Below are 22,123 nucleotides of genomic sequence, written 5' to 3'. Positions count from 1 at the left end.
ACCCTGTAAGACCGAATAATCAACTACTGACGTGTGCTTAGCTCCTTGTTGTCATTCAGGAAATCCTTTGAACACATTTGAAACTTTTTTTTTTTTTAACTAGCTTATCTGTTTCGGAAAATCTACAAGCTTTGCTCTTTGATTTAGTGATAGGGTGAAATCATTAAAAAAAATAAAATAAAAATGTTCTTCACACCTAATCTTCCCAACAGATAAGACCTCATTACCTCACGCCTCATTACCAGGAAACGCCGCCACAGGACGCGGCTTTTCAGTCATCGATTTGATGACTTTTATATACTTTCTGGAAGGCGTTTTGCATGGGTGAAAACTAAACATCACCTCAGAATGTGGCATGGCGTGTTTTTTTTTTTTCTGTTTTCTTCTAAAACTGGGGCATATCTCACTGGTTTTCCTTCTGGCCTCGAAGCATCGTCTGGTTTTGATTTCTGTTAAGAATCCTTTTGCCGCCGTTCTACTTGCTGCTGGATTCTGCTGCCGTTTTCCCCCGGCACGTTTTCTGAATTTGTGGTGAAAAATTACACACGAAGGGCAGGATGTGGTGCAATAAGCACAACTGCGACAACAATTTGATTGTGGACGTCCGCCACGCCTGGAGCAATTTTTATTTTATATTTTCACATCTTCAAGTTCACTGTTGTACGGCCACAGTTACAAATCAGATACATTATGGAAATCTCTCCAAAATATATACCTAGGATATTACTGGGACTGCAGATGTAACTTTTTCCACATCATTTTTATGCTTTTATTAGAAAATGTGCTTTTCATTGTTGTAGGTTTCATGGTTTTTGGTCAAAACTCTCCGTTGGGCTTGTCTTCAAGCAAAACCAGCATCTGACTCGGTCAAAATGTCTTCAGGAAATGTTTTTGCTTCATTAATAACAGCAAAATAATCATATTCAGCCGGTAAAATTAGTACTGAGCATGTCACGGTGAATCTGAGGCATCACTGTTTGAAAAGTCAAATGGTTAAAAAGCACAACCAGGGAGAAATAAGCCTTTTCTCCACTAAAAAGAGATTTATATTTAAAATATTTTACTCTGGAAATGTTTTTCTTTAAATCCGTCCAAGTCTTAAGTAAAAAAAAAAGAAAAAAAAAGCAAGACAAAACACAGAAGAACTCTTTTGTGTTTTTATTTTAATACATATATTAAAATGCATTTAATGTACGTTAATGTCAAAAATAGCACAGCTACGTCTGGATAGCAAATAAATAAGGTCAAGTATTGGAAAATATATCAGCTGCCAATATGTCATCTGATCAGTGTGGGTGTCATTATCAGATAAAACAATTTCCGTCACTTTTACCAAACTCAGATCTTAATAAGTACATAGTTTATTTTTTTTTAAAAAAGCCGTCATGAATGTTCAAAAATATTTTTTCACTCATCAGACGTCATGAAGCTGCCATTCACATGTGAAACAGAGACATTGTTGCACGTAGGAATTATGTTATTAAATGTTGTTTAGATAAACAAGTAAGCAGGAAATACATTTCTGTTCATTTTGACAAAAACAAAACAAAGCAAGAAAGAAAGAACAAAAGAAAAGTGATCACCTGAAAAAGTTACGATATCTTTTGTAAAAAAATTTAAAAAAATCTATAAGCGCATGCTATTCAAAATTACACAATAGAGTCGCTGTAATAAAAATAAATTTGTGACTTGTGTAAAGGGAAGTTGACCTCATCATGGGCGGCTCAAGATGGGGGAACAAAGGGACCAGAGCCCCAGCAGAACTGGACCTGCCCCCCCACTATGACCACTGTACTGAAGATATAGTACTAAAAGAATATCTTTTAATGATTTGGTTTGCACAGAAACCATAATTGATCCAGTGGACCAATTTCAGGGTTTTTTTTACCTTCACAGTTAAAAAAAAAAGTTTTTTTTCCCAAATTTGTAAAAACTGCTACTATGTGGCGACAGTATAATATGAGAGATAATCTGTAAAAAGATAAATTCTTAATTATCTAGAAAAAATGCACTGCTCTTTGTGTAAACCAACCAATCAGAGCCAGGAGGAGGTTCCTAGCGTTGTCAATCAATCTCGTGATATGTGCTAATGGCGGAGAAACAACTCATCGTGACACATAAACTGTTTGTCCGCCATCATCGGTGGTCATGCTAACTAACCAGTAGCATTCTGCAACGAAGAAGAGTCTCTACCAGAGGAGCTCGATTTGACCACCGATTGTTTTATATCATGTTGTCCTAACTTAGCGGCAGTTTTAGCAAACGTGTAAAAAATGCTTTTCAAAAGTGACGTTCTGTGGCTTTAATGTAATAAAATATTGTGCACGTAGGTTTTTCAGGCGCACAACAAAGCAGTACCCATAGTTACAAAGAAAGGCATTTCTCATACAAATAGCATGTCGATTAAGTCTCATGTTGAGCCTCGTAGCTCATATTTATAAATAAGCTGGTATAAAAACGGAGAAAATACATTCATTAAGAGCACCGCCCTCTGCTGGACCAATGAGTGCTGTCCCACTGCGACATAAGACCCGCTGTCGTTATCAGCTCTCTCTCCGCTTCGCCGGCATGTAGCCGTCGCTGCAGGGCTGCCTCAGCATGCTACCTGACAGAGCAAGCTGCTTCAGGATGTCGTTACCGTGGAGAGGCGGTAAAAACGAACTCAGAGTGGTGCTTAAAGGGTGCTGTGGCAGGGCCCTGGGAGGATGAGGTGGGAAAAGGAAGCAGGTTGTTTCGGAGGGTTTGTCGTCGTCCTCTGCACCGCCTTCCTGTTCCTCGTTCTCCTCCGCTATCATGCTAACGCCTGAATCCTGGCACGGAGGCGCGGGGCTTTCAGGTCGGAGCCTCGGGATTTGCTTGTAATCTAAACAAATCTGGATAGAGTTTTTGCCCAAAACGTTCCCACTGCTGCCAAACATCTGGAAATCTAGTTTTGTCGCGTTCCCTCCCTCCCCTTTCTCGTCTTCCTGTTTTCCTTCCTTCGTCCCTTCGTCGTGTCCGTCGGCCGTATTGATGCTGTCTCCTTCCATGCTCTCCTGACTGACTTCTTCACAGCTGCACATCCCCGAATCTACACTGTGGAGCCTGAGCCTCTCGGCCTGCTGCTGCAGCTGCTGCTTTTCTACCTTCTCGTAGTCTGAAATGATCACTGCCTTCTGTTTATCATCGCCCATAAAAAGCAACTTGACCATTTCCAGTTCTTTTTTCGCCTCGGCTTCGCTGTCCCGTTCGGCGTCCCGTTCTTCGCCTCGGCCGCCGGCCGGCTTGTAAGGGGCGTCGGGCGCGCAGGGCTGCAGCTTCTTGGCGGGAACGCAGTCAGAAGAGCAGAGCTCGGAGTAGCTGGGGTTGGAGAAGCTGGAGCAGCTGGAGTCGTAGCTGTTGCCTTCTGGCATCGCTTTTGCTTCTGGTCTGCAGAACTTCATGGCGTCCACAGTGGAGGTTACTTCGTAGGAGACAATATCCACTGAGCTCAAGAAAGACTGAACGCATTCCCCGGTGAAGTGGGAGCTTAGCCACGTCTGCGGAAAAAACAAATGAAGATGGGGGGATAATTCAGTGGATGGGACCAAAGAAGGCAGCTGTTTTATACGAGTTTAAATGTCACCAAGCGCTACGTCGGAGCACGGTTGCCACTAAATACGTCCTGTATTGACTTGGACCTCACACTACACATGATGTTGCTGTGGTTTTACCTTTTCACTCTTTCTGCAGGTCTAGAGGCAAGAGCCATAATGCTCCACTTGTGAGAGTAAATCTGGTGGATTTTATTTTAATTTTATTTTTTTTACAACTTTTTTCCTTCCACTCCACTCTTCATTAATATGGGCAGATAAAGAGCAAGGAGGACTGTGGGCTGAAATCACTTTTATTTAATGGGAAAGTTTGCTTAAAACAGCACCTGGAACATAACCCACCGTCACTTCTTGAAATACTCAAAAAAGAATATTTCAATAATAAATTGTTGAGATTTACTTGTACGGTACAACCACCTCTGTTATGCAGTAAAACTTGACAAAATTATGTAGTAAACTTTTAGTCATCACTGCTGTACAATCACTCTGTCTTCCTATCGTACCATCTCCACTCTCTGTTTGAAACGTTTTGTTGTAAAACTCTTTAAAAAGACTTTTTAGGACGTTTATGTGAAAATAAATAGGATATGTAATATCTCAGATGTTTGTTTTTTTCATTTTCCTGCTCCTTTTCCTTCACTGATGTCTTGAATGTTAAACACTTTGTAAGCTTTCCCATTTCAGTATTGTGTCACAAATATATAATCTTTTCAGGAACCTTTTTAACAGCAATTACTCGAAAGTATTGAGATCAACAACCAGAAAAAAACCTAAAAACTCACTTGGACTCCAGATTTTTCGGGCATTGAAGCAGGAATAACTTCTTGACCTTTCGAGTTCAGAGAAAACCAGTCCTGTGCCGAAAACATAAGGCTGGTTAGCATAAAAATGTGACAATTTAAAACATTGCTTTGCAAGATTTTTCATGAATTAAATATTGTTTTAAGTGCATTCCACTAAATAAACAGCAGAAACAGCAGAAATTACGAGAAATCAACTCGATTACCTGGAAGATTTCAGATTTCCCAGGGTCCGGTATTCGTCCGCCTTTAAAGCTTTCCACTACGTAGATCCTGAAACAATTAAAAACTCCATCATAAACCGAAGCCAAAGATGGCTGACGCCCAAATGGGGGTCAAACCCTTAACATAACACATCGCAAATCTGACAAAACTGTTTTTGGAAAACACTCTTAGTTTCTCACAGTTGTTTTTTGCGCATACAAAGGCCTACGCCGGCGAGCAAAAGACCCAACCCTGCCAGGGTCAAAACGCCCCTGGTGGAAACGGCCACATCCGGCTCTGAAAAACACAGAAGGTCGCGTTAGTTGAGAGACATGCTTACAAAGTCTGCTGTAGAGGTTCTGTAAAGAAAAGTGCATTGGGTTTGGGATTGATGCGCCGTTTTTATGTTCAGTTTGAGAAAGTTGATCTTCAACCTTCCTGTTTTCCATTATTATTGTCATCATCAAAATGGGTTCAACAAAACCTTTGTTCAAGTTTGCTAACATTTTACCTGGGGTCAGTTTTGATGTTCCCACTTGTGACACCCATGACCTCATGGGGCCCCAGTCACTCCAGGTTCCCGATAAATATGGCTCCTGGAACAGCACGCGAGCACGAGCTTCGTAAGTCTCATCTCGTGTGAACAAACTGGGATCCAGATGAGCCTTACAGTTCCTTGAACACTGGACGATTTTACTCAGAATGTTTGGATCCTGACAAGAAAAAAACACACGGTCAGCGAACACACGGTCAGCGAACACACGGTCAGCGAACACACGGTCAGCGAACACACGGTCAGCAGGCTGGTAGTTTTCCGGTCTCTCATTTGAACAGTCTACCGTTAAGACCCAGCGAACTTCATCTGAAGTGGCCAAATCGTTTTTCATTAGACGCGCTTACGTTGACCATATGATTGAGCAATTTGGCATTTCGAAAATTAATTCACTTCATGCAAACACACTAATTTAGAAAAAAAAATCTGTTATTTTATAAAAAGTTTTGGTAGTAGGAAGAGAAAGTTTTTCAGCCGTACAAACGTTGGTTTATTTTGCAAAACGGCAATGGAAATGTTTTGGGGTTTTTTTCGCATCGCAGGGGTAACATGATCCTGGAGCAAACCATGAGGAAGAAATATGAAGTAGTTTGAGGATCATGGCGCGGTCGTTTTTTTAAAAACTTTTTTATGAATTATCCCGTGAACAGAGTCACGTCTGATTTTAATTGCGTTTCTCACGCAATGGAAACACGGCAAGCGTGAAGTTGTGTTTTTTCGACATTAGTGGAACATCGACAATGTTTTGCGCACATTTGTAATGGAGGCGCAGCTGTTGCCGTAGACGCATCACAAAGATGTGCATCTTTCTTATCAGTAAAATGAAGCCCTGTTGTCCGCAGAGAGGCGTCCGACACCAGGCTGGGGTCCACAGAGCTCTGAGCGACGTGTTGTATTGTTGGTCAGAGGTTTATTGCCGTGTTTCGTGTGGAGATGCGTCCAGACAGCAATGCTGATTATTCGCTTCACTGTCCGGTTTTTGTATCCATAACAGACATAGATACTTTTGAGGAAGAGTTTGTCCGAATACAAACGGTCTGCAACCGCGTGACTGTTTGGGTGAACTACGTGGGAGCCTTTAATATAATATATTAAAATATTTACTTACAGTCCACGACTTATCCTTTTGCTTCCACTGTAGCTGAGAGTCGAACGTGGTAATTTTCGAGTGTTCTTCAACTTGAGAGGTCCAGGTCACAATGGTCTGGTTTACATTAGGTTGTCCTGGTGGGTTCAACTTTACTGCAAAATCCAACATTCAGCTGTTAGCTGTCAGATAATGCACAAAGATAAAACACACGGTTCCTGGCAAAAATCCTTTTACTCCTCATTGAACTTTTTCAGATTTGTCACATTACAACCAAAAAGGCCAAATCGTCTTATTGGGTTTTTAAATTATGAGAGTTTCTTAATTTCTTTACTACATGGCTATTAGAAAAAGAAATCGGTGGCTACCTAAGGATGGTGGCTCCAACAGTTCCTCTGTACAAAATGTCTACAATGAAATGTCTTACAGAATAGTGCCTGGATTTATTTTTTGTCATTTTGTGTTACTTAGTTGCAAACTATGTGGTTTGTGTTTTTTATGCGGGACACCTATATATATATTTTTTCCTTTTGTTCCAATAGACATGGAAATGATTGACTGTAAAATTTTGGTGATTTATAACAGAGACTTCTTGAGAACAGCTGTATTTTTTTTTAAGTTAATGGTTATCAGTTTAGCTACTGTTACACCTACAGATGTGTCCTCTTGAAGCTCTGACTTGATAAAAAGAACCCAACTTGTTATGCTTGTGGCAGCAGCAACTTTAACCAGACCGAGACAAAGCTGTGATTTCAGCTGGTGTGTGTTAAAAACACACCAGCGATCAGCAGGTTACGATTGAAGAAACGGCTTCTGAAAAGGATTAACCGCACTCCTGTGAGCAGATACTTTATACTTTTATGATTGTCACTTTAGATTTTCAACCTGCAACTGAAAATTGCCCCCCCCTGACCCCCACAAAAAATAGCCAAATATACAACTAACCAGCACTTTTTTAGGTTATTTGTTTTAGTGTGCTTAGTTTATACTCACCGTTATGCGCTGGCATTTGGTAAATGGCTTCACAATGTTCAGACGGCATGCATCTCACAGTAAGGGATAGGTTATGAAATGTCATGAACTGGAAATGAATAAATAAAATTATTTTTACTTTCAGAACGCATTCATGACCACTTTAAACATTTTCAGAAGCAATAAGTTTTGTTGGCCATCCCTACATCATGGAAAAATGCTGAAATTTTGAAAACGAAACATTTTCCCTTTTTCTTTCTCGTCAAATACAGACATTATCATTTGAGTAAAGGGTTCAAGCAATGGATAAAAATAGGGGGAAAAAATAGAAATACATCTGTTAAATCATCTGGGTCTCACTTTTTAACAACACAAGGTGCAGTAACAGTGAAGATATGTCACTTCAGACTAATTCAGTCTTCATGAAACGTCTGTTTTTGGTCAGCCTGAGTGGCACCTCTATGCTTTTGTAAAACTGAACGGCTGATCCCTGACAAAATGAAGTTGAGACCAAACATGAAACGGTAGAAAAGAACTGAGGGTTAGTCAGGACGTTTGCTTTATTTGAGATATATTGAAGATATAAAGCTTTTTCAGATGCAGAAACTGCCAACTTGAACCCGCTTCTCCAAAGAACAATGTTGTATACTCACAATGTAGGGCTTCGAGAATTTCATTGAGCAGCTTTTTAAAGCTGGGTTTGAGGCATCACTGGACTTTAGCTCACAGAAAGCCTTGTAGGGCCTGCTTAAAAGAGAAAAACCTTTGTTAATTATTTTTCTAAAGCGTTACTTAAAAGCATTTCATGTGGCGGGGGAAAAAGACTGCTGTTGCTCTTACTTGGCAATATGATTTTCTGCATGTATTGTGCACACATCGTCTGTAAGATGGCGGACATGAGAACTGTCCCACACACAGCTCATAGAATCGTTGTAGTCATTGTAGCAAGTGAGATCTATGTACAAGAATGTGGGCATTTAATTAACGGAAAAAGAATCATTTCAGATATTCGTCAAATATCGAGTTAAATGACTCACTCTTTGGAGGAAGGATGGAGCATTTATCAGCTCTAGCACTGCAGATACGAAGTACAAGGAAAAGAAAGAGTCCTGTCCTAGTGGTCGCCATTTTTTCACAAGTTATTGTCTTTGAGATATGAATCGCTGGGATGGCTGGATTTCCAACATGTGTGACCAGAAGGCTTGAGGGCATCAGTCACTTTCCAGCTGTTGTTCTTCTCATCCTGTAGTTGATAAATGGAAGGAAAAAAAGAAGAAGTTTTACTCTTTGCAAATACAAATACAAAGAAAGGGTTAGGAAATGGTCAGCATGTGAGCAGGAGTTTTCCCGCTAACTTCAGGTAAAACCAGCCTTATGAGTCCTGAACTCAACCGCAGTTCGGATCATTTCACCGTGTTTCACGGCGCATCGCAGTGCGCTGTCTTACAACTTCACATGTTATACTCGACAAACACGACACCATTATTTGAGTAAACCAGTAGATTTAGAGCTGCAGCAGGTAACTTTTAAAAAAAATACGTCTTTCACATATTTGTTAAAGCTGTCACTATGTGGTGACAGTACAGCATGAGTCAGATAATCTGTGAAAACAATCCAACTCCTCCTCCTCCCAGTGCTAACGACAGAGCTACACGGCTCAGAGATGACGGCAGATAAACGGTTTTTCTGTGATGGGAAGTGTTTCGCCATCATTAGCACATTTAGCAGCGCATACACAAGCTTGATTGACAGCACTAAGACCTTCCTCCTGCCTCTGATTGGTTGTTTTTGACAGGTGCATTTCTTCAGTTGGCCACACTAGAAAGTGGAGGAGCTTGATTGTTTTTTTTCTTTACAGCTTATCTGTCTCATTCTAAACTGTCATAACAGTTTTAACAAATATGTAAAAAAAAAACAAAACATTATTATAAATGTTACATACAAGGTTGAGATACTCCCTGACCTTTCCCTTGGTCTTCATGCTGCTTTAAATGTCTACTAGCTAACTGAGGAGATTCAGTGGCAGACTGAAACGATAGTTGCATTAACCTTAATGCATTAATCATAAACATTAGTGCCACAAACGGTGAAGAACTGGAACAACGCGATATTTAGCAGAAGCTAATGCGCTAACTTCCTTTCAAATTATATCTGCCATTATAAGATCACAATCCTCGATTACTAATTTAAGTTTAAAATCATTTACATGATCTATAATGTCCTTAGATATTGTATTTATGTTTTTGTATTGTTTTCTGCTGTTTTTGTATTTTTCCTGTATGTTTCTTGTTTGACAAAAACTTCATTGGGGAACAAAAAAAGAAGAAAATGTGAGGAGAGGAAACGGAATGGCTCCATCAAAACCTCTTCCAAAATAGAAGTACTGCTATGAATGGTGTTGAACTTTATTCAGTTTAATGTTTACAAAGCAGCCAAGAAAGTTAGGGCTTTAGAATTCATGTGACAATATTTATTTAGCTAAGTGTGCTAAATGTTTTCAAAATCAGCAAAAATGCCAAACAAAAGACTTGTCATTTGCACAAAGTTGGTTGTGTCCGAATGTGAAAGGGGAAAAGAGTGAACGATGAAAATCCAAAGTAAAAACTTAAATAAAAGTACTTAGAACGTACTAGACGTGGTAAAAAACCATATGTAGGTGAGACTGTTTTAATAATCATTGCCCGAGTTGTTCCACAGCTGAATGATCAAAACAGTCTCCCACAGTGTCTGGAGATGTGGGTGTACAGGTACACAGGCTAAGATGTTCTAACCGAAAAACCTTTGGTAAAACATTTCCTAAGAAATGTCTCGTATGCAAATCTCATCACAACATGTCCTCTACAAGAAAGTACTCCCACATTTCAGAAAGTCTGCTCTTTCTTCTCTTAACCTCGCGACATGTGATAAATCTTTTCTTTTCAGAAGAGCAAAACTCTTGAGTGGAGACGAGAAGTTGAAGGTCTGCTTTTAATTCCTCAAGTTATTTCCTCCCACCTGCAGCGAAAGAGCGTCACACGACTTTTTTCTCCTTCTCGGTTCATATCTCTCACACACACCAACCGCAGATAAGATTAACAAGACAGAAAGTCATTTTCAAACTTCTGAAGGATCGCTAATGAGAATAGTTTTGATGGCAAAAAGGTGTTGGATATCTTTCCTCTGTCTGAATTTACTTGTGAACTTCAAACGTCCTCTAACTCAGCGGCGTTCTAACATAATGATGTAAAGCACTTTGAAATGCCTTGCTGCTGAAATGTGCTATACAAATAAAATTTGATTGATTGATTGATTGATTGATTGATTGATTGATTGATTGATTGATTGATTGATTGATTGATTGATTGATTGATTGATTGATTGATTGATTGATTGATTGATTGATTGATTGATTGATTGATTTTGGGCCAAAATGGAGAAGTCAGAATTTTATTTTATTTTTTTAAACTACAAAAAAAAAAATTCCAGCATTTGTTTTTACACTGCTCAACAATAAGCTAAGCATACAGTGACTCAAATCAAACAATGAAATAACTCAGTTTTCGTATAAAATGGGAGCTTAAATCACTGTAGATGCGAAACATAACACATTTTTCAAATTAATCAAATAAAGAGTTTGCAAATTAATTCCTTTGGGTTCAAAAGAGTTTGAACCCAAAAATAAAGAAAAAGATTCTGCCTATTCTCAGGATTTGTGTCGCTGTCTCTTTAAAAATGCCTGCTGGTTCAAGCCAGCAGGCATGTTTAATCATTAAAAGCCAGGTTTAATCATTAAAAGCCAGGTTTAATCATTAAAAGCCAGGTTTAATCATTAAAAGCAGATTTGTGCTCTCAGTCCGTTGATATTTACCACAAAATTTAAGAGAAAGGAGAAAACACGGTTGCTAAAAGTCCAATACTTTGTGTTATGCTTAATATTTTCCATTGTAGAAAACTTAAATTTATCAATAATAACTTTGCTTTAATAAAAAATAAAAAGTCTCTCCTGCCTCAACCACTTGTTGTGACAGGCCACAGGAGTATCAGTGTTTAGTTGTACTTGTGTTTCTCTGATGATAGAAAGTAATACCTCTTTCAAAACTGAGAACAATAAGTCATACATCATCTTTTTTTAGAAGAACATAAACATGAGCGGAGACGAGAAACCTTTAGCATCTTACCTGTCTGCGAAGCAGCTCGGTGTCTTCTTCAAGTTCCTCAATTTATGTCCTCCCACCTGCTGCGAAACAGCGTCAGACAAGGTTTTTTTTTTTTTCTCAGTATGAATCTCACTCAGAATCGCAGATAAACTGATAACACAGAACTAGTGGCAGATCACTACTGAGAAGTGCTGCCTCATTAACAAAGGACGTGTTTTCTCAGTTTAAGTCAATTCTTTCTGCGTTTCAAATAACGTCCTCTGATGGTAAGAAATCTAGTTTCTACAGTAATGTTTTGCTCTTCGTCTCTTCCTGTGATGAGCAGGGATTTTCTATAACAACACCTGCTGTGGACCTTACAGAGCCCCCTAGGGGAAATGGAGGTTAAAAATGTCTTTTGCGTTCCCCCACGAAAGGCAAATATTGCAGTTAAAGAGAGAGGTACTCCGTGGTACCTCGCTAAGGTACTCCGTGGTACCTCGCTAAGGTACTCCGTGGTACCTCGCTAAGGTACTCCGTGGTACCTCGCTAAGGTACTCCGTGGTACCTCGCTAAGGTACTCCGTGGTACCCTGCAGGGCTCTGTAGCACCTGAACCTGGCAACACAGGAAGAAACAAGCTGTGAACATGGTCAGTGTGTGAAATTCTTGATGTAAAATTTCAAATTGCAAAAATATGCATCAGATTATGGCACGCTGCCCCCTAGCCCCCGACTCCCTCGCATCCTGCTACGCACTTTTACTTGATTGCCGAGCAACAGTCGACGGTTTCAAACAATCCAACTGAACCCGGTCGCTCTCAAGCTTCTGCATCAGAATCACAGGAGCATTCGAAGTGAGTCACAAACAGGACGAAAAGAAAAGCATGTGTGGGTTCACGTAGGATTTGTGGTCTGCGGCTGTTGCAGTCTAATGCAAAGCGACCAGGAAGCACACCAGAGCCCCCCCACCACTCCCCACCACCCGCAAACGTCTCTGCACAACAACAGCAACAGGAGCAACAGCTGGAGCGGATTCTCAGTCAATTGTGCTAATGCAGACATTTTTAAAAACTCTTTCTTTTTCTTTTTAACCAGTCACAACGCAATCCCAATAGAACATGAAAGTCTTTGGTTCAATGTTAGTTTTTTTTTCTCCTGAACTAATAAATGGAACAATTAATGACTGCCTCTTTTTTTATTATTCGTGTTGTTATTTGAATTATTTCTGCAAAGCGCTGGGCGTGTTCTTTCATTTCTGTGCGCAGGGGTTCTCACCTTCTCTGGTCACCTGTTTGTGCGGTTTAATAAAAGGTCAGAGTGTTTTTGTAAAAACCAGAAAGTGCTCCACTATTTCTGTCAGGTGCACATCCTGCTCAACGGCACCTCCACCCCTGTAAACAATTCTAATCTGATTAGACGGCGGGACTTTTTTAGAAGTCGTATAGTTTACCGAAAAGAGAGGCAAAAAAGAAAAATAAAGTGTAGTGTGTATTTTTTGCTTGGGCGTGTTATCAGTAACAAGAAAAGAAGAAGCAGATATTTTAGTAATATTTCATGGTTACTGTGAAAAGAAATTGCACTCTTCTCGTTTAGTCAGATTTTCCGATCAGGTTGGTGACCTTCAGCTACCACCTATAACCTTCACCTTAACTAACAGCTCTTTGCTTTTACACAAAAATATCCCAAGTCAAAATGACTCTTTATGATTTACTTTGCTTCTTTCAGACCAATTTTTTTCCCCCACTTTGGAACAGAACGATCATTTGAAACACTGACAGTTTAATGAACCAGCAGTTCTGCTCGACTCTCATCTCCCTTAACTTCTGTGTCTGGGATTTCTCCCATTGGCCTGGATTCCTCCAGTAGAATTTCTATCGGCAAACAGAAGGAGAGCTTGTGAACGACGCCGCCCATTTTCCGCACCGTTTCAGAATCGTAGTTTTAGCAACGCCAGTGGAGGAAGTGAACGAAGCCGTTCAGTCCGTGTTGGTCACTCTTACAAATATTGAGTTAGCATTAGCGTCTGCAAATGCTGGCGACTGGGTAAAGTTTAAAACTTCAGTCCAAGCCACCAGGAAGCAAATGTTTATCAATGGCCGACAGCCTTCGCATGAAGTGGAGCTTAGAACAAGGAGCTGGTGTTTACCAGGCTAATAATGACCCAGTCGGTTTGGTTTGATGTCACCTAACCTGTTTGCATTACTAGACAACAACATAGCAGGCCACAGCTGAATAATGGGATTTCCTTTGATTTATATTAGTGTCAGAATGCAGATAAATTATCAACCATTTACTGATGAGGTAAAGTAAAAAGTAACCATCTAAGAAATTACTCAAGTGAGAGTATAGAAAAGATTTGGTAAAACAGGTGACTTTAAAAAAAAAAAAAGAAAGTAAAATTACATCATCAGATGGACAAAAATGTAAAGCTTTTTGGAACTTTAGGTATTCCAAAGACCAAAAGGAAAATAATTCTTATAGGTAAGATGATTACAAAATAACAAAATCAGGCAAACGTGAACATTTTTCCAAGTCAATTTTCTTTTCAGCATGAAACTTTAAGAAAAATGTGTGGATTTCTGGTTAAAACAACTTTGTTCTTCATTCTGTGAAGTTAGTCAACATGGACAGAGTATCCAGGAATGTTACTCTCAAGTCAGAGTAGCAATAATTCATGATAAAATGACTCGAGGAAAAGAAAAAAAGTACAGCATTGTAGAAATCGAGTATTTCTAAAGTTGCTGAAGTAATGTTGCAACATAACTCTGCTGCCGAGTCACCGAGTCTTCTTTGAACTCAGGCCTGAATGGATGCATGGCTCGACTGAGATTGAAAATCTGCAAACATTTTCAGCCTTTCATCTCATGCTGAACACACCATGCCCGAAGCGTCGCGTCCAGATCAAAGTTATGCTTCTGCACAAAAGCCACAGAGTGAGATTAAGAGCCTACTTTTGTGCAATGAGTCATATTTGGAAATTTGAGTGACTCACTTCATCTAACCTTAAAACACATGTACAAAACAGCAGCAGCATGTTTGGAAACACAACAATTTTAATAGAATAATCAGATTAAAACTGTCTTATCTCACTTGTTAGGGCTCCACTTAAACTGTGCCTACAGCTTTAAAAAATAATCTACATTCATTTTCTGGTTCTGTCTTCCTCTGACATTTGGACTTCCCCTGATCAGGTCCAACAGAAAAACTGAAAATGCAGACTCTCTTTTTTTTTCCACTCTGTTTTTATAGAGACCCAAGCAAGAAAACAACCACAAACTACAGAAAGTAGAGAAAAAAAAACCACTTCCTAACCTCTTTTTCTTCCCGGAAATCTACTTTTGTTTCTGACGAGAAATAAAAGAAGAAGAAAAGAAAAACTCTTTTGGTCATGTCCTGATCTATAATTTTTTATTGACTGGTACCTTGTAATAATGCTGAAATCTAGCAGAGAAAGTGCAGGGTTTTTTGTTTTTTATTTTCAAGTGAGGCATTTAAAGAAGGAATATTGTAGTTGTGCAAATCTTTCATCTGACTGAACTAAAGGTGGAGGCCTGTCCATTTCTTTACTGATAAATGTCGCTGCTTTTGTATTCTTGGAAAAGTAGATTCCATAAAGGTGATTGGTGTTTTGCACTAAAGTTGTGCAGTAGAAGAAAGGTGGAGAGTTTGAGCACAAAATAGGCCAAGTGAGTGGCCTATTTTGGTGGCATTGCAAAAAAAATAGAGAACCAGTGAGTGCACCTCTTATGAAACGCAGTGGCTCAAAAAGTGAACATACCTTTGATGAAACTCCAAGTCTAAAAAACTAGAGAACATTAGAAATCACTCCCAAACTCTCCTCCTCTAATAACTGGTCAGTTTAGCAGTAAAACGGTGTGAAACTGTACACGGTCTTCATATGGGACTTAGTTGAAGCACACTTAGGGTGTTTTCACACCTGATAGTTTGATTAAAGCGGACTAAGTGGGACTGGTGTGAATGAACCCATCGGGGTGCGTTCACACCCCCAGGGTGTCACACCAGCCCTCGTTTGTGGAGGTGTGAATACGCAATCGAACTCTGGTCCTCCTAACAGCCTAGCTCTCCGTTCGGTTGACGTGAACTCCGGTGGCGACGCAAGCAGACCGGAGACCGCTCCAAAAGGAGGAAGCGGACTAAAGCGCAGGGGATTCTGGGTAAATACAACCAAAACAAATGTGAGAGTCTAACGCTAGCAGGTAAAATGGCTCACAGTCTTTTAGCAAAGACAAAGGAGAAATCTTACAACTGCTCCATTTTTGTTCACATTTCGCGAAGGAGGAGGCTGCGCTCCGTGTCTTTCATATCATCTTCATCAATGGTTCTTGGTGCAGCTCCACCACAGGCAAGAGGGGGGGAACAGGTTTGTCAAAGGTTTGGTTCATTTGACAAAGTACTGTGCAAATGCGAATTACACCAGCTGAAAATGTAACAAATGTTGCTATTTTGGTCCTCAATCCAACTGATCCTACCGGCCTGTCAGGTGTGAAAACAGCCGTAGGTTTAGTTCCAGCCTTCAGTCTCACATTGCTTACAGGCAACCTGATAATCCTACAGTTAGCTCCAGTTGTCCTATAATTATCTTGCCATTTGCATCGTTTAACTTTTGCTCCGGTCCACAGACAAGTTACAATGGGTAATGTGATCACATTGAATAAGGTATCAATCAGGAGAAGGGTATAAAATAAGGCCACAAGATTATATTTACACTACGGTGGAGTTAATACAGTTATCCAATATTTATAGAAAATATAGAAACAGTACGATTACTGAAACTGAACTTTTCCGGTGAGTTGTCTCAATATTTTGGGATTTTATAAAGAAAAAGAATTTCAGGATATTTGAAAATTCTGAAGTTTTAGTCAATTTCTTTGGGAACAACATGGAGCTGTTGGACAGGGAACATATTAAACCTACCATACATCAGTTCATATACGTTGGTGTATATGATTACCTATTAATGAACTGTAATTTGAATTAGTAGAAAAATATATATGTATTTTTTTAGAGGACGGGGCACCAAAACTAGATCCAGCCCAGATCCCCACATCGTTGCAAATCCGGCCCTGGTCTCATCAAACATCTGGCATTTCAACCGAGCTGAGTTCACTTTTAAATCAGTCACGTCTTATCTAGTTTCCTCAGCCAAGAATTTACAAAGCAAAGGTGACTCTGTTTCCTCCGTTTCTGGTTGTGGATGACGATTTATGGCTTTTTTTTCATAACTGAGCGAAAGTGGGTGGATGGAAGGAGAAGCTGGCGCGACGGCAGGATGTGACATGTGGGAGTGAGCGATGTGAACCCCGGCAGCAGACAGCGTGCCACGGCTCAGTGGAAGAAAGGCGTGGGCTTGTGGCTGGATGTAAATCGTTCCCTCATCGGTTCTCGTCCAATGAAAATTTGAATCCCCTGACTGTGCCAGTGGGTTAAATGTTTGTTTACGTTGGAATAATACAAAAACAACAACACGTGGTCACGTTACCACCTTTACGACCTTTGGATGCTCTGAGACGTTTGACTCCGTCGCTGCCCACCTCCTCAACTGTTGGCGTCATTTCTCTGTCTTGTTGCACTTTCTACACGTTTCCTGCATTTACCACACATTTCAAATAGGCAAAAACTTTCCCTTTTCTCTTTAGATTTTTCATTTCACTATAAAAAAAAAAAAATACAGTCAAAAGGTACAGAATTAAATGTTTGCGAGCGTTTACCACGACTGAAATGTTTGTTTTAAAAACCTCACATGGTTCCACGTTTACCCCATGTGTGGCTTAAATGGAGACGTTTCATCAGTTCATTAAAATACTTTCTTTCTTTTTTTAAATCATTTTATTTAACAACTTTAGGAGAGTCCCACAACAAAAGCTAAAGAAAAAGGCTTTCACGATTGCTTAATGTTGCCAAGCTGTTATCGCGATACGACAGTTTTATCTCACTTATCAGAAAAAGACACGAGTGGAACCCGCGCTGCTGTTTTTTTCTCCAGACACTCGATTTTATCGGCGTCTGCATCAGGATATCGAGACCGAGGCGACATGACTTCCCGCCAGAGTCAATCAAAAACCGATGGCTTAAAATCAATACCTGTTCACCAAAATCAGCCAGAAAAGCAGCCTACCTTCCCAGCGCTGTTCAGTAGAGAGTTCTCAGCTTTTCTGATCGCTTCTTACCTCCTGAACTCAAAGTGACTAATCTGTAGTCTTCATGTTTCTCGCTCTCCCTCTCTAAAGTGACGTTGGGGGAAACGTACGTAAAGCTCTGACAACAAAGCTGCGGCTGGACTGCGGCGTGTGGTTTCGTTGATAGTAACTGTGTGATCTGCAATACGAAACGGCAGGGTGAAAACCCCATGGTGTTTTTCTTTTTTGTTGTTTTTTTTTTCCGCTTCCTTTTTTACGCAGCACTTTATCTCCAAGCTGAAGGAAGGCGAGCCTGCCTTTCTGGAAACTGCTGCGTTTTGATAAGATAAAATAAAATAAGATAAATCTTTATTGTCATTGTCACAAGGACAACGAAATTCAAAAATTGCTTACCTTATGACAATTTAATGCAGCGATGGTGACATTTTCAGCTCTCAGAGACTGATTTCTTAATTGTTGTAGAATTTTAAAGAGTTTTAAAACACTTGGTTTAAATGTTCAGGAGAGGCAAAGAAAACAGGGCAAACCTGGTGACCTGGAGACGAGCGACCTGTGATGATTACAGACAGGTCATCCACCAAAGTGTTTTTAGAATAGAATAGAATAGAATTGAACTTTATTGTCATTCCACTGTCACAAGTACAAGCAACGAGATGTAGTTTGCATCTATCCAGAAGTGCTCTACGAGATATAAATATTTATTTACGGATGTACAAGACTATGTATGTATGGACTATAAGGGGTTATAGCAAAGAGATATAGATATTGTGTATAAATATAAATATGGGAGCTGTATGCACAGATTATACAGAATATACAGAATATACAAGAATGTTAGGGAATGGATTATAGATAAATAATGGCAGATAAAATTTACAGGTTGTGTGTGTGTGTGTGTGTGAAGAAAACAGTCCGTGATGTGTGAGGATAGTCCATGTGTTATTGTTGTATGAGAGGATAGGGGAGTACAGTCCTTATAGTTTATGTTTTATGTCAGGAGGCGTTCAAAAGCGTGACAGCTGTGGGAAACAAGCTGTTCTGGTGCCTGGTGGTTCTGGTCCGTAGGCTTCTGTAGCGCCTCCCAGAGGGCAGGAGGGAAAAGAGTGTGTGTGCTGGGTGAGTGGAGTCCTTTGTGATTTTCCCGGCCCTTTTCAAACACTGCTTCCTGTAGATGTCCTTGATGGCAGGGAGCGGTGCCCCGGCGATATACTGGGCAGTTTTCACCACCCTCTGCAGCGCCTGCCGGTCGGAGACAGAGCAGTTCCCGTATCAAGCTGTAATACAGTTGGTGAGGATGCTGTCAATGGTGCAGCGGTAGAAGTTCGTGAGGATCTCTGAGGACAGGTGGTTCTTCCTCAGGGTCCTCATGAAGAAGAGGCGCTGATGCTAAATCGTCAACAAAATGCTTTAAGACTTTCAGCTTTAAATGAAAAGTATAATTGTTTTTTAAAAATAAAACAACTTCTGCAGAATTTAAAAGATCTGACAAATTTGCTTTTTTGTTCGTTTTAAATATGTCAGTGAATATGTCTAAATTCAGAATTTAAATAGAGAAATAACTAAGACACACTGTTTACATTAGAACATCTCAAAGACTTTAATGGACCGCAGAAGTTGCATCGTGTTCATCTGTCCCATAATTAATTTTAAGGCGTCAGCAAAGCAAATTTATAAAGTTGCAAAGCCTTCGTATGTACAACATAATAAAACGTAGCAGCAACATGTCACCCAGTCTTAATGAAACTGTTGAACATTCGCTCCTCCACCTGGCCTGAGGAACATGGAGGAGGCTGAAAACCACAGAGGATTGTTGCTTTTAGCATTTTATCTCTATTTCCTGGGAGAGTGGGTTTGTTTTGATCTGTTTTTTTTTACAGATGGAGACTCAATCAGTCCTGCTGGTATAATGGACCTGACCTTTGCCTCAGCTCTTTTTGGATTCTTCTTTTTTTTCCCTCCTTTTTTTGTTTTGCTCAGGCAGGCTTTGTTTTTCTAGAATGACTAACGCAGGATTATGCGTTTTTTCATGGGTCAAGCTGTTGACTCCTAGAATATTTAGATCTATATATCAGTGCTCAGATGATTTCTTACACTATAAAAAAGATGCATAACCTGTTTTTTTTTTATCTCCCAAATATTAAATGAGACTAAAGTCTTCCTGTTGACATACGGTGAAGGTTGATATAATTATGATTCATTTTCTTAAAACTCTTTGAATTCAGAGATGTACAAATATATTTTAACATTTGGTAGAAGTTCATTTTAAATTGTACGACTTGGGTCAAATGTTGTTTGACCTGGACTGACTGGCTTCACTGGCTTTGAAACAGTGTTTTTCCTCATCATGATATCAACAGTTTTAAGAAGTGCACCAGTCCCTCCTGGTGCAAAACTCCCAAAAACATGATGCTGGAATTCCCATAAGTCACAGAGAAGACTGGTGAATTTTCCCTCTTATTCTTCCAGATGTAATAATGTTAATAATGGCCAAACACCTCAGTCTTACTTTTATCAGCCCACAATGCATTGCTCCGAAATGTGACATCTATGAGTGCATTTTAAAACTTTAATCTAGCTTTTAACGTGTTAGAAGTCATTTTAAAACATTTTCAAAAGTGGACTGGCGACCAGTCCAAGGACAAAAACCAATTGACCAAAACTAACATCAGAGAAAAAGAAAAGAAAAAGATTTGTGTAAAACATTTGGTTTCAGCTGTTCATCCAACGATAAAGCAGACCAACAAAAAACAACAACATAGGAATGTATCTCTAGAAAAACTGGTAGGTCACCAAATGTCAACCCATTCGCTAAACGCTGCTCAGCCATGATGTCATGACGACTTCCTTAATATTGTTTGCTTATTCTTTTGAAAAGGTGAAAAATACCAAGTCAAACTTCTGACTGCGCTGCATAAAACCAACCTAAAGGTCGCAGAGTTTGGTACGAGTCAGTGGTTGTAAGCAAAACTTGGATCACATGATGCTTCTGTTTCTGAAGTACCACAATGGGTTCAACTTCAGCTTCCTGGTGAGCCACAGACAAACTCTGCCGAACTTTCACATCTCTAGTTCCTGCATGTTGTCTTTTACTTAGTGACAGTTCCCTGTTGGCCCAGTCGCAACTGTTTTGTTTGCCTTTGACAAAACAGGGGGATACTGTGATGTTTTAAAAGATTAAAACAACCTTACACACCTCGACGAGACGCCAATAGTAAATATGTGTAATGAAACAGTCTGGATCCGTCTCTGTGTGATTCAAACATTGCTGCTCCCATGTGGGTAGTGTTGCAATTACACCACAGATATCCAAAGAACTCAATCATTTTAATCAAAAATAATGTCAATCTAAAAATATATGATTTCCTGGGGGATTTATTATCAAAATAATAAGTAAACACACAAAATGCTGTAGTTAAGCTAAGTGACAATAAAAACGGTCAGAAAACGCAAGAGGAACTATTCTACCCACAGAAAATGGAAGTCAAGGGAAAGTTCGGTGTCACAGCTGACCATCACTCTTTTTTTAACATTTCCCAATAACACTTTTTTTCTTACATCCCCTTTTTGAGTAAATCTCATTCTTCCTGTCATATTTCTCCAAGTAGGTTTTGTAATCCCTAAACTTATGGCTAGTCCTATGCATTGTGCAAAAGTTGTGAATCAATATTTGTAACTCGATACCTACCTGTAGCACAATGCTACAAATAATGTTTCAGCACCAACACGCTGCGTGTCAGAGAGCACCCAGCAGGTCATCGACCCAACAACGCGCCATCTCTCTGGTCCTGTTTCACGTCTCGAACGTTCTTCCAGTTGTTTAAAGACCTTTCGATCATTTTGCCCACCTTGTGTGAGAATACGTCGGTTTGTGTCGGACAAAGTGGACGAAACGGAGGCATTCTGAGTCCCATCCCGATCAACCCAGTGCAAGTGTTCAAGCCAAGATAAATGTATGTTAATCAGAAAGAGATACTCACCAGTTACAGAGGGAACACCTGCTCTCCCATGGCCCTGCTGGTATCTGTAGCTCCATCAGACTGACGTTCGAAGCGTAGACTGCTGTCCCTTAACTGGACAGGAAAAACCAAAAAAGGAAGAGAAACACACACACGCTTCCTTATGACTATTTAATGAAGTGAGTTTTTCTCTGAAGCAGTGTGAAGTTTTATCGTCTATGTTGACTCAGTTTCTAAGCAACTCGAGTTTTCTAATGTGGAAAATTATAACCTTAGTGCTTTAGGAGTATGATGCAGGGAAAGAATGATTGAGGCAAATTTTAATGTTTGTTTCCCATTAAAATAAATGGTGCAGATCTAAACCTACATCTTAAACTTATGACTACAGCGCTGGGCTGTAAGGAGCCTCCTCTCATGTGACTACAATCAAATCTGTGAAGGAAGTTACCTTTGAGGCGAAAAGAGAGAACAGATGATAGTGTGTCGCTAATTAAATCCAGAATATTTTTCCCAAAAGTCCACAGAAATTCACAGCATTGTTCTTCATTGTAGTGCATGATTACCTTAACTCCAGTCGTTCAGACTTTCTACTGCTTCCTTCCACTTCCAGCCTTCCAAAGCATTTCCTGTGGATTCTCATCTCCCTCCAGTGAATAAACAGTGGGAGTTGTTCATCCAACTCCCACTGGAGTGGATTTCTCCAGC

The 22,123-nt window shown here is 39.9% G+C and overlaps 1 protein-coding gene across 6 annotated transcripts; it reads right to left on the bottom strand.

Annotated features, from left to right (window-relative positions):
• Window positions 1-1,153: 1,153 nt before the first annotated feature.
• On the bottom strand, window positions 1,154-21,493 carry LOC111608671. Of its 6 annotated transcripts, none has more exons than XM_023334322.1 (12): window positions 21,440-21,493; window positions 11,346-11,404; window positions 8,226-8,431; window positions 8,029-8,143; window positions 7,842-7,935; window positions 7,210-7,297; window positions 6,238-6,371; window positions 5,088-5,289; window positions 4,777-4,873; window positions 4,579-4,645; window positions 4,355-4,426; window positions 1,154-3,518 (listed from the first exon to the last, which is right to left on the bottom strand). In XM_023334322.1, exons 3-12 carry the CDS (start codon window positions 8,398-8,400, stop codon window positions 2,544-2,546), a joined length of 2,019 nt encoding a protein of 672 aa, XP_023190090.1. In that variant the 5' UTR covers window positions 8,401-8,431; window positions 11,346-11,404; window positions 21,440-21,493; the 3' UTR covers window positions 1,154-2,543. The 6 variants fall into 6 exon arrangements, with proteins under 6 accessions (XP_023190090.1, XP_023190089.1, XP_023190091.1 ...); XM_023334321.1 differs by lacking the exon at window positions 21,440-21,493 and adding an exon at window positions 17,441-17,765; XM_023334323.1 differs by lacking the exon at window positions 21,440-21,493 and adding an exon at window positions 17,441-17,765 and having other exon boundaries at window positions 11,346-11,401.
• Between the last annotated feature and the right edge of the window lie 630 nt (window positions 21,494-22,123).

This window comes from Xiphophorus maculatus, chromosome 5 (genome assembly GCF_002775205.1).
Source record: "Xiphophorus maculatus strain JP 163 A chromosome 5, X_maculatus-5.0-male, whole genome shotgun sequence".
Lineage (NCBI taxonomy): Eukaryota > Metazoa > Chordata > Actinopteri > Cyprinodontiformes > Poeciliidae > Xiphophorus > Xiphophorus maculatus.
The sequence above is the reverse complement of the archived record's forward strand: the minus strand, read 5'-3'. Positions and strand labels throughout refer to the sequence as shown.